The sequence below is a fragment of the Mesoplodon bidens genome (assembly GCF_964165515.1).
Source record: "Mesoplodon bidens genome assembly, chromosome: 10".
NCBI lineage: Eukaryota > Metazoa > Chordata > Mammalia > Artiodactyla > Ziphiidae > Mesoplodon > Mesoplodon bidens.
Window position 1 is genome coordinate 8,391,961 of NC_138172.1, and position 13,205 is coordinate 8,405,165.

General features: G+C 38.1%; 1 protein-coding gene across 5 annotated transcripts in view; it reads left to right on the forward strand.

The window, feature by feature from the left end:
- Window positions 1–13,205, forward strand: part of RAD18 (RAD18 E3 ubiquitin protein ligase) — a 107,188-nt gene that overhangs the window by 58,866 nt on the left and 35,117 nt on the right. For all 5 annotated transcript variants that reach the window (XM_081245042.1, XM_081245043.1, XM_081245044.1 and 2 more), the window contains one exon: window positions 9,072–9,206. In XM_081245042.1, the coding sequence (XP_081101168.1) occupies window positions 9,072–9,206 (135 nt within the window). The remainder of the gene's footprint in view (window positions 1–9,071; window positions 9,207–13,205) is intronic.

Here is a 13,205-nt window from a genome sequence, read left to right on the forward strand (position 1 = left end):
GTAAGAGGTGGAATCTTAGCCTGAACAAAGTTACTTTACTTGCCTAACTGCCATGACAGACATATTTTGGGGATCTTTACACTCTTCACCTTGGTAAAATATAGTTTTATACGTTGCCAAGAAAAAAAAGACAAACCTCTAATGAACACTCTGGGATTACCTCCTGTAACTTTTCCTGAGAGCACCAGCTTAATCCTGTTAAGTAGGCAAGGCATTTTAGCTTAATATGTTCCTTTGTTTTTTTTATTTGGTTATTCATTAATTCACTAAATATTTATTGAGCATCTACTATGTGCTAGCTGTTCTTCTAGGTAGTGAGTATAGAGCAGTGAGCAAGATACATAAATTTCTCGTCATGGAGCTTATATTCTAATAGCAGACAGATAAATAACAGTAAATCAGCAGATGATTATAACAATTTTAGGTGGCAGATGCTATAAAGGAGAGTAATTTATAGAAATTATGGGGGCATTAGGTAACGTAGTCAAGAAAAGGTTTTTCTTGAGGAGTTGACATTTGAGATGAGTCATAAGTAAAAAAAAAAAAAAAAAAAAAATCGAAATGGGCTTCCCTGGTGGCACAGTGGTTGAGAATCTGCCTGCCAATGTAGGGGACACGGGTTTGAGCCCTGGTCTGGGAAGATCCCACATGCTGTGGAGCAACTAGGCCCGTGAGCCACAACTACTGAGCCTGCGCATCTGGAGCTTGTGCTCCGCAACAGGAGAGGCTGTGACAGTGAGAGGCCTGCGCACCGCGGTGAAGAGTGGCCCCCACTCGCCGCAACTAGAGAAAGCCCTCGCGCAGAAACGAAGACCCAACACAGCCAAAAAATAAAATTAAATAAATAAAAAATTAAAAAATGACGTAAAATTAAAAAATACAAAACAAAACAATATTGCTAGCGGAACTTCCCTGGTGGCGCAGTGATTAAGACTCTGCGCTTCTAATGCAGGGGGCTTGGGTTTGATCCCCGGTCAGGCGCAGCCAAAAAAAAAAAAAAAAAAAATCGAAATGAAAATAAAGGCAGCCATTCACAGAGCCGGAGGAAGAGTACTGCAGGCAGAGGGAGCGTCAGGGGCAGAGGCTCTGAGGTAGACACCGCGTCAGCGGGTGTGAGTAGAGTGTAGTGAGCGAAGCGGAAGAGTGGTGTACAGGGAGGCAGGGCCAGGTCCCGGAAGGAAAGACCTTGTATGAGTGTACTTGGGTTTTATTCTTCCTGCAGTGGGAAGTCACTGGAGAGTTTAGAAAGACAAGTAATGTGATTTTATCTATGTCTAAAAAGATGGCATCTGCTGAACAGATAATAAATTGTAAGGTAGCAAGAAATAGTAAGAAAACTAACCTAAAGGCTCTTCACTCAGGCAATATTTATGGATCACCCAGACAGTATTCTAGGTATTGGGAATATAACATTAAAGAAACAGACCAAGTCTCTGCCCACATGGGGCTTACACTCTATTGGGAATAGTCAGACAGTAAACAAACGAGTAAGATGTATCAGATAGTGATACGTGCTATGAAGAGACTTAAGGTAGGGATAGAAATTGATGGAGCTGCTGGACCAGAAGGGCTCCTTTAAGAAGGGTGATGTGATGTTTCAGAAGAGACCTGAATGAAGTGAAGCCATTTTAGTAAATTAGGTCAGGGATGTGGCATTTCTAGAGTGGTAGCAGAAGTAAAATACACAATTCAAGGTAAACTTTCAAAGTAGAACCAATAGTACTTTCTGATGAATTTAATATAGGGGGGTGAATAAAAGAGGAATCAAGAATGACCCCTAGCATTTTTGGTTCAAGCACCTGGAGAAGTGATGATGCCACTTACTGAGATGGAGACCAGGGTGAGGATTGTGGATGGGGAAATGGAATCAAAATTCCTATTTTGTCTCTGTTAAGTTTTGGTTTCTAGTGGATATCCAAGTGGAAAATAGAATTAAGCACAAATGGATGAATCTATCTAACTAAAAAGACATGTGCTTTAAAATTGTATACTTAGATACAATTAGCTGGGAGAAGAGTACTGTGGGGAACAGAGCCTAAGGCTAAGCCCTGGGGCACCCCAACGTTTAGAGCAACAATTCTTAGTTCTCTAAGCCTCTGTACACTCTTAAAATTTGCCTAGGGCACCAAAGAGTTTTCATTTATGTGGGTTATAGTTGTTGATATGTATCATATTACAGGTTAAAGCTTGGGGGACTTCTGCTTTTGGCCAAGACAGAATAATTGGGACCTGATATACAACAATCCCCCCGCCCCCTCCAAAAAAAACAACAAACAACCATTGTAAATGGACAAAACATATGAAATAGTTTTCAAGACGTTAGACATTAGGTAACAAAGGAAAGGAATCTCTGAGAGATGGAAAAATTTATTATACGAGCCCTATAATAGAGTTTCTAGGCTCTGGGTCGGGCAGGGAGATCCTAGGCAGAGCTTGGAGGGCTCTGAGTTAAGGAGAAAGAAAGACCAGAGAAACTGAAGGAGCTGAAGTTTGCAAGACAGAGTGCGGAGAGGAGAAAGTTGCACTGAAGAGAGAACCCCGGGGATCTGCAGAAGGTCACCTTGTGAGTTCATTCAGTGCACAAAGTCTGTTCTCTACCATGAGATGAAATCAAATTAGAAATCAGTAACAAAGCCCTCTGGAAGATCACCAATATTTGGAAACTAAATAATACACTTCCAGATAACACATGGGTCTAAGAAAAATTAAAACCAAGAAATTTCAAAAATATTTATTAACTTATTTAAAAACAACAATAAATTTATTACATTGACATAAATCATAAATAGCATATTTTGGTAAAAAAATAACTTTCCCAGCACAGAAAATTCAAAGTAATTGGAGATTTCTACTCCTAGCCCAGATGGAATAACAGACTGTATTTACTTTTCTCCCTTAAAAGCTAGAAAACCAGATGAAATATATAAATCACTGGATTTTCAGATATTGGAAAAAGGTAGCACAGGACTGTTTCCGCCGAGAGAAAGAAAACAAATAAGATGGTGAGCTCTACAGGTCCAGCAGCTTGCAGGCAGCTTTAAGGTCCTGGGTGGGGGAACCTCAAAATAATCACTAAATAGGTACAACAATATAAAATTAACAATATCCTATTGAAATTACCAGGAATTCAAAGAAGCAAAAAAATAACATCCTAGAAAAGAGAAAAATCAATTAATAGAACCAGACCCAGCAATGACAGAGATGATGAAACTAGGAGATAAAAATGTTTAAACAACATTTACAAATATGTTCTTTGTATGAAGAAGGAAGACTGAGGGAGGGTCCTACTGAGTTGAGAAATGGACAGTATTAAAAAAAGACCAAAAAGGGAATTCCCTGGCAGTCCAGTGGTTAGGACTCCTCACTTTCACTGACCCAGATTTGATCCCTGGTTGGGGAACTAGATCCCAGAAGCCGCACAGTGTGGCCAAAAAACGAAAACAAAAACAAAAAAAAAATGGAATTCCTTAGATGACATACATACTTGAATTGAAAAATATTCTGGCTGAGGTAAATGCAGATTAGGGAATAAATTGAACTGAATGAAAGGACATCATAGCAATGTGTATTGCAGCTAAAGCAATGCTTAGAGGGAAATGTGTAGCATTAAAAGCTTATATTAGAAAAGAGAAGAGGTTTTAAATTTGTTATCTATGCTTTCATCTTAAGAAACTAGAAAAAGAAGGGCAAATTCCATCCTAAGTAAGCAGATGGAAAGTAACAGTGAAGAGCAGAAATCAGTGAAATTGAAGACAGAAAAATAACAGAGAAAATCTATGAAACCACAAGCTGTTTGTAAAGGTCAACAAAATTGGGAGCCCTCTAGCAAGCCTGATTAGGACAAAAAGAGAGAAAGCACAAATTGCCAATATCAGGAATAAAAGAGGGAGAATTACTAAGTATCCTATTGATATTAAAAGAACAGTAAGGGAATATTATGAATAACTTCATGCCAGTCAGTGTGGAAACATACATGAAATGGACAAATTTCTTGAAAGACACAAATTACTAAACCTTACTCAAGAAGAAATAGATAAGGTTGAATAGCCCTATATCTAGTAAATGAATTGAATTTGCATCCCCAGGAAGAAAACTCCAGATCCAGATGGCATCACTGGTGAATTCTATGAAACACATAAGGAAGGAAATAATACCAATTCTAAAAAAATTTTTCTAAAAAATTGAAAAGGAAGGAATACTTCCTACCTCATTTTATGAAGCTAAAGTTTCCATGAAAGTAAAAACCAGACAAGGATGGTATAATAAAAAGTTCTGACCAATATTCCTCATGAACATAGATGCAAAAATTCTTAACAATATTTTAGTAAATCAAATCCAGCACTACATAAAAAGGATAATGCATTATAACCAAGTGGAATTTATCCTAAGAATGCAAGATTGGTTTAATGTTAGAAAATTAATCAATATAATTCAGTGTATTAACATACTGGAAAAAAAAACACTGTATAATTTTATAAGTAGATGCAGAATAACTATATGTCAAAGTTGAACACCCATTAGTAATAAAAACTGTCACTAAATGAGAATTTCTTTAATCTGGTATAGCAGGGATCCCCAACCCCTGGGCCATGGACCAGTACCAGTCCACGGCCTGTTAGGAACCGGGCCACACAGCAGGAGGTGAGTGGCGGGCGAACGAGTGAAGCTTCATCTGCCGCTCCCCGTCGCTCCCATTACCGCCTGAACCATCCCCCAACCCTGGTCTGTGGAAAACTTGTCTTCCATGAAATCAGTCCCTGGTGCAAAAAGGTTGGGAACCGCTCTAGTATAGGATATCTGAAAAACGTACAACTAACATCATATTTAATGGTAAAATATTGAATGCTTCTCTTCTGACTAGGAACAGGGTAGAGACGTCTATTCTTACCACTTTTGTTCAGCATTGTACCGTGGGTCCTTGCCAGTGTGATAAGGCAAGAAAGAGAAGTAATATTCAGATTTGAAAGGAAGAAATAAGAGTTTTTTGTTCACAGTTGACACGATCATCTTTCACAAATAGTATGAATCGTAAAAGAAAAAGTGATAAATTATATTTCAATAAAATAAAAGCTTTTACATTCAGAAGACAAATATGAAGGGACTTCCCTGGCGGTCCAGTGGTTAAGACTCCATGTTTCCACTGCAGGGGGCACGGGTTCGATTGCTGGTAAGGAAACTAAGGTCCCACATGCTGCGTGGTGCGACCAAAAACAAAAAAAAAAGACAAATACGAAAATGAAGAAGCAAGTCACAGATGGTGAGAAAATATTGTAAAATTTATATTTGACAAAGTGCTAGTATCTGTATTATATAAAGAACTTTTAAAATTCAATAAGTCCTAGGATGTATTTTTTTAAAGTGCAGATATTTAAACAGATCTTCAGAGGAGATACTCAAATACCAAATAACCGCATGAAAAGATATGGTTATTTTAATGGCAAAAAAGAAAAAAAAAAAAAGAAAGGATAATCCCAAGTGTTGGCCGGATGTAGAGCTAATGGAACTCTCATACATTGTTGGTGAGAATGCAATATGATACAGCCACTTAAATAAACAGTTTAGTAGTCTGTTATAAATGGAAACATAAACCTACCTACCAGTAATTCTACTCCTAGTTATTTACCCAGCAGAAGTGAAAGCATATGTCCACATCTAGATTTTTATTTATTTTTTTTTATAAATTTATTTTATTTTATTTATTTTTGGCTGTGTTGAGTCTTTGTTGCTGTGTGTGGGCTTTCTCTAGTTGCGGTGAGCGGGGGCTACTCTTCGTTGCGGTGCGTGGGCTTCTCACTGCGGTGGCTTCTCGTTGCGGAGCATGGGCTCTAGGCTCATGGGCTTCGGTAGTTGTGGCACACGGGCTCAGTAGTTGTGGTGCACGGGCTTAGTTGCTCCGCAGCATGTAGAGTCTTCCCGGACCAGGGCTCAAACCCATGACCCCTGCATTGGCAGGCGGATTCTTAACCACTGAGCCCCTAGGGAAGTACCAATAGTTTACTTCTTTTTAGAGCTGAATGACACTCTACTCTCTGGATGTACCACAGTTTATTATCCATTAACCTAACGAAGGACATCTTGGTTTTTTCCTCTTTCCATTTTTAATGCACTCTAGCACTTTTTATCCTATTCTTATTATTGTTTTTTTTTTTAAAAATGCTGGTCTGGATCTACTAAGTTGTTTTCACAACCCACACTCTGTTTCAAAAGCACGGTCCCGTCCTAGGCTTATTTGTATGCAGTGGGAAAGATTCAAATGAGAGGCGGGAAATAGATGATAGAGTAAAGGATAATTGCACATACTGTATCACTGAGAAGGCCTTAGTGATGGAATCCAGAGCATAAATTAGCAGTTGGCCCTTAATTGCAGCAAGGATCGCCATTTCATGCTAACTGCCAGGAAGATAGATCATGTGTGCACAGATGAAGTAGTGGTAGTTGGAAGACGACAGAGTTCCTGTTAGAACTTTTCTGTATTTTCAAAGTAGTGTGAGCCCAACTGAGAAGGGAGTGTTGGAGGTTTGGAGAAGGTATGAAGTCGACATTTTGGAGAATTGTAAAGCAAAGTTTACTTGAGAAATGTAGAAAAGTTGTACGATAGTGCTGAGTGCTTGTTTGAGACTTACGGTCATGAATTTAAAGTGAGGCTAGTCAGTTCAGGTTAAATGAATAAATCCTGAGTGAATGTTAGCCTTTACTGTTAATCTGTTCTTCATCCATGTTTGCTGCGTGGGTGTCATAGGTAGTTGGGGAAAAAAGACATGAGATTTTACTTTGGGAGACACTGACTTCAGACTCACTCTGTGATTTAAAGTAGATGAGTATGTATCTCAGTGACATCACTTTAGAGGCTTGAGTCTCCCACTCTTGGGATCCTGATTTTGGTGCACCCCTGGGTTCATGGGCAGACCCAGAGATACTCTGGCTGTAAAAGCTGCTCTAAAAAAAGAGCAGGTGAGGTGGTCGGGGCATGAAGGGCTTGACTTGGCACTAGAAAAGATTGTGGTATTTCAACTTGGTGAGGCATAAAGGGTGGTATGATTCAAGTATTAAAAATCTTGAAGAGTATGACTTGGTTCATTGTGGGCTTATTCCTCAGCTCCTACCACTATCTGAACCACTTAAAACTTTTAAGAGGTAAATTCAGGGCACTGAGCCAGCAGAACTGAGACTTTAAAGTTCTCCCTGCCAAATGGCAGAACTCCTAAAACGAGGTGGAGAAATGAGTGGGAACAATTTTATTAGTGATAATCTCTTGGCATTGTTCATTTTTTGAGGGGTTATTGGACTTCTTGGGCCAAAGCCAAAGCTGTGGTTGCCATTTACTTTTTGGTTTCCAGCCTAGCTGTAGGGGTAATTAGATTTAAAAAGAAAATCTCTTCTAAACCTGGGATTTTATTACTTCAGAAGATAAAGTCATTAAGCCTCCTTAACTGTTATGAGATTACTTTAGCAGGTTTCTTGAGTCATTCTAAATCTACAATCCATAAGTACACAATGGAGGAGCCTTACTAGCAGGAGAAGCCTCACTAGCAGAATGGCCCAGGCTGATCTGCTTAAATTATGTAGACCCCATAGTGCTGTGTTACCCTTGCCTAACACAAACTACATAAGGATGGCAGTGGTGGTAGCCCATTGATTCCGGGGAGCTGAACAAGTACAAAGTAATTGTTCTCAAATGTATAGAGTTAAATAGGACTTAAAAGAAATCACCTAGCTTGTATTCTACATGAGATCTCACCTATTTCTGAAGAGCTAATTTTTTCTAGTAATCTTTATGGGCAGCTTATATTTTGCTGAAATTTTAACCAGTCTCTTATTTAAAATTTACCAGACACTTTGCAACCCAACACATTAGTTTCACTGGGAGTTTTCATACACATACCATGCACATAAATATGTTGGAATTAAGAGCATTCTCCCTAATGTCCAAAGAACAGTCACATGAATAGATCAGGAATATTGAAATGAATATGCAAATGGAGGGAAAACTGGCTTTTTCCAGAGGGGGTCGGAAGTCAATCGAACCTTCACCAGACAGGATTCTGCTTGTCTGTAGACAAGAATTGTTTTCTATTGTGGTCAGTTATCTACAATTTACAGAACTGTAACATAGCTCAAGGGCAGTGGATGACTGGAATCCTGGAAGGGTGGCTCTAGAAAATGCATAGTTTTCAACCGAAGCACAAATTTTCCCCTAAACCCAGTTATTCATGGTATTGCACTACAGGGAAAATGATGATTATTGGTGGAAAACAGTCTCAAAACTTTGAGTACTAGCAGTATGAATCTTTCTAAAATGTATTTTTATAGGATCTACAACATCATTTTGGACCATGACTTCAGTGTTTAAGGTTGCTAGATAAGTAAGTACAGCCTCAGCTGTTTGAACCATGGTTCAGAATCACAAATAGATGTGTTCAAGTCCATGCTTGAATGACGAACGGCTACTCTTTATTGACTAAATTAATGTACATTAATAATGGTGACCTGGAGGTCAGGCTTAAATTATCTTCAGAGGTGTTAAAGTAGTAGTAAATTAAGATTGGTTAATTATAACATCCTAAGATAAGGTAGATTGGTGGTGGTGAGGATCTTAGATTATTAAAGGGGTTCTGATAGGAAACAGGCAAGGAATGTGAAGGAAAAAGGGGAAATTAAAGTAGATATCCTATGTTTTTATCCAACTTTCCTAGAAGCTTCTGCTTTTATACCCAGTTAATGTTCTTCCTCTTATTACTCGGTTGTGTCTGGGAAGTTAGAATGGTGTCTTTTGGTTATATTTAAGAAAACAGCATCTTTCATGCTCTATCAAAAAGCCTTTTTAAAAGAATGGGATATGGGAAGAAACCTACAGTTGCGAACTAGGAATATTATGTTTCAAGTTTGTATCTGAGGAACGGGGAAGATATAAAAGAATGCTTCCTCAGCTCCCCAGGCCTTTTAAGTTCGTTGTGTGTCCAAAGAGTGCTGTTCTTGAGCAAGCTTGTGTTATTCTTGATGTTCAGTCCATCGGTTGTAGACATGTAACTTTTATAGTCCTTGATTTACTGAGAAGATCTTTTGAATTTCAGGTATAAAACATCAGAATGAATTTCAGCGTCTGGTGGATCAAGCCAAAAAAGGATATAAGAAAACTGTTGGAATGTCAAAAAAAAAAGTAACAGAAGAAGATGAATCTACAGAAAAGCTATTACCTGTATGCGTGGGTAAGAGACTTTAACTAAAAACAGAAGTATATGGAATTTTATAATTTTTAATATCAAAAGGGAAAAACCAAAGGAATTTACTTTGGACTTAATTGGTATTTGAAATGGGCAAAAGTACTTTTAGACATATAGCAGCTGTTGGATATAAACTAGGTTTATTACTCTGGGAAGAATGATCGTGGAGATGTCCTGAAGACACAGTTTCTAAAATGTCTTCCTTTCCATTAATGAGAAGTCAGAAGTTTTTTAGTTGTTTAAGCTTGAGGTATAGGATTTATTGCTGCAGATCCTTAAGTATCCTACAAAGAGAATAAGTTATTTTTATTATAGGTCACTGATATTAACTTTGGATGGAATGTTCTGCTGAAATATCTAAGGCTAATACATAGCACATTCCAAATTCAACCCATTTTAAAATTTGAGATTGATATTATATTTATGTTGCCAGGACTTTGGGCCAGTGAACAAAAAACAATCATAATGGAGGAAAGTGAACAAGAAAACTCTTTATTATTTTTTCTTTATTGTGATAAAAATATACAAAACATATTGATCATTTTAACCATTCATAAATGTACAATTCAGTGGCATTAAGTACATTCACAGTGTTGTGTCACCATCACCACTATTACACCCAAAACTTTTTCATCATCTCCAGCGAAAACTCTGTACCCATTAAATAATAACTCTTCCACTTTCCCCACCATTGCTTGGTAATCTCTGGTCTACTTTCTGTGTCTATGAATTTGCTTATTCTAGGTACTTCATATAAGTGGAATCATGTATTATTTGTCCTTCTTTGTCAGCTTATTTCATTAAGCATAATGTTTTCAATGTCCCCATATTGTAGCATATATCAAAATTTCATTACTTTTTATGGCTGAATTCCATTGTATCTATATACCACATTTTGTTTATCCATTCGTCTGTAATGAGTTATTTTCACCTTTTGGCAGTTGTGAATAATGCTGCTGTGTGCATTGGTGTTCATGTATCTGTTCAAGTCTCTGCTTTCCATTATTTTGGATATGTACCTAGCAATGGAATTTCTGGTTCACATAGTAATTCTTCGTTTACCTTTTCAGAAACCACCAAACTATTTTCCATAGTGACTGCACCATTTTACATTTCCACCAGCAATGCTTGAGGATTCCAATTTCTCTATATGCATGTCAACACTCGTTATTTTCCTTTTTTTTTTTTTTTTTTTACTGTAGCCATCTTGGTAGATGTGAATTTGTATCTCATTGTGATTTTTTGATTTGTATTTTTCTAATGACTAATGATGTTTAGCATCTTTTTATATGGTTAGTGGCCATTTGTTTTTCTTCTTTGGAGCAATGTCTGTTCAAGTCTTTTGCCCATTTTTTAATTGGCTTGTTTTTTTGTTGAGTTTTAAGAGTTCTTTAAATATTTTGAATATTAATCCGTTATATATATGATTTGCAAATATTTTTCAGCTTTTTTCTGGGTTGTCTTTCTGTTTTCAGGATAGTATCTTTTGATGCATAGAGTGCTTTATTTTGATGAAGACCAGTTTATCAATTTTTTCTTTTGTTGCTTGTGCTTCTGCTGTTATAGCCATGAAGTTGTTGCAAAATCAGTGTCATGAAGATTTTCCTATGTGTTTCCTCCGAAGAGTTTTATAGTTTTAGCTCTTATGTTTAGGTCTGTGGTCCACTTTGAGTTAATTTTTGTATATGGTGTAAGTAACGGTCCATCTTCATCTTTTTGTATGTAGATACTCCAGTTTTCTGAGCACCATTTGTTAAAAAGACTGTCCTTTCCCTGTTGAATGCTTTTGACATCCTTGTTGAAAATCAATTGACCATGTATGTGAGGGTTTATTTCTGTACTCTGTGTTCTATTTAGTTGGTCTGTATGTCTATCCTTACACCAGTGCTATACTGTTTTAATTACCATAGCTTTGTAACAAATTTAAGAGTTGGAAGGTATGAGTCCTCCAACTTTTTTCTTCCTTTTCAAGGTTGTTTTGGCCATTTGGTTCCCTTGAGAGTCCATGTGAATGTTATGATGGATTTTTCTATTTTTGCAAAAAGTGCCATTGGGATTGCATTGATTAGTTGCTTTGGTTAGGTGACATCTTAACAATATTAAGTCTTCCGTTCCATGATCACAGGATGTCTGTCATTCATTTTTGTCTTTTTAAAAATTACTTTCAACAATGTTTTGTAGTTTTCAGCATGCAAGTCTTTCACCTCCTTGGTTAGATTTATTTCTAAGTGTTTTATTCTTTCAATGCTATTGCGTTCTTTATTTTTGTCCTCAGTTCTCTTGGTGTCATGTAGTACGTTGCTGCCTGAGTATAAGTATATACTTCATGGTCTTTGTGAACAAGTTAAATTTGTTCATGCAGTTGTTAAAGGAGATTGTCAGAGAGTAGTTGAGGTCTGAGAAAATCTGGCTTAATATCTCGGATTAAGAGAATATTTTTGTTTATTGCCTGAATCTCTTTTGAAAATGATTCATTGCTTGTAGTCAGGGGTGGTGTATTCTTTGTGTATGTGCACATGAGTATTGCTCTGTCTGGGGTTCAGAGATGAGTGCTGCTGGTAGATAGCTGTGCGTGAACACGTGTCTGGGAGGGGTGGGGACTGTGAGAGAGAGGCAGACAGACTGGCACAGACCAAAAGGTTGGGCTTTTTTTTTTTTTTTTTTTTTTTTTTTTTTGCGGTACACGGGCCTCTCACTGTTGTGGCCTCTCCCGTTACGGAGCACAGGCTCCGGACGCGCAGGCTCAGCAGCCATGGCTCACGGGCCCAGCCGCTCTGCGGCATGTGGGATCTTCCCGGACCGGGGCACGAACCCGTGTCCCCTGCATCAGCAGGCGGACTCTCAACCACTGCGCCACCAGGGGAGCCCAGGTTGGGCTTTTTATAGCATCATACAACCAGTGTAACTTTTGCTCTTTAGAGTAAACTTGCTCATTAAAGTGCCAATATAAGTGAACAAGGTATGTGTCCTGTTAAGTAAAACCTTCATCTGTTTTTGTTACTTTACGTTTCTTTAGGGAGGTTTAATGTCGGGGCCTCATGTTTTCGGCTTTATTTGGAGTTCTGTCCTGAGATCCATGGGCAGATATAAAGGATAACTGACTTTCATTGCCCACAGTTGTTGAATGATATTTGTCTGCAAGAGGGAATTTATCCTGTAGAAGCTTATATAAGATGGGAAGAAGTAAGAGAAGAATATAAATCAGGTGCAAAAATAAAAGGTAGTTTTATGTTGAGTTCCTGCTCCCTGGTTTGCCGGCTTGATTGCATTCTCCCAGCCAGTTGAGTGATAGAGTTGCCTGGGTTCACCGGGTTTACTGGGTGATTGATTCCTCTCAACCTGGTCCTAGGTGTCTGTTTACAAGAGAATATCCTAGAGATCCTGGATGGTCCTCTTAGTTAACTGCTTGTTTCTCTTTCCCAGATAAACATTAGAGGGTACAGTTTTGTTTTGGTAATGAGAAGGCTTAGTGAAAGCCAGACAACATCAGGAGCTTATTTTTAGAAATTATTCTCTTGTGTGATGTACGCTGTTCACGAGTGTAACAAAAACTTATAATTATTTCTGGAAAAATCTTGACCATATGGAGTTGGAAAGGTTTTTGTTTGTTTGTTTGAAGAATCTGTCTTATTCTTTTTCCATAAACTTTATCTTTATAACAAAACCTTGACAGTTCTTGTTGGTGTCCTTTGTTAAAGGTCACTTGCCTCCACAAGTGCATGAGTGATGTGTGAAAGCTCTTCTTCTCTGTGAGCAAACACACGAAAGGGGGCTCTATCCCAGTAGCACGTGTCAGGCATGTCAAGAACTGCCTTGGTCCCTGAATCTTAAAGCCAGCACAAGTGAAGTCCCAGCAGAGCCCTGAAACACATCGTGAGGGAGGGGCCTGGACACTGAAGAATCCTGCACAGAGATGATTTTCTGCACTCATATTCACAGATATTTGGTCACATCTGCATGTCATATTCCTGCAAACACTGTGTC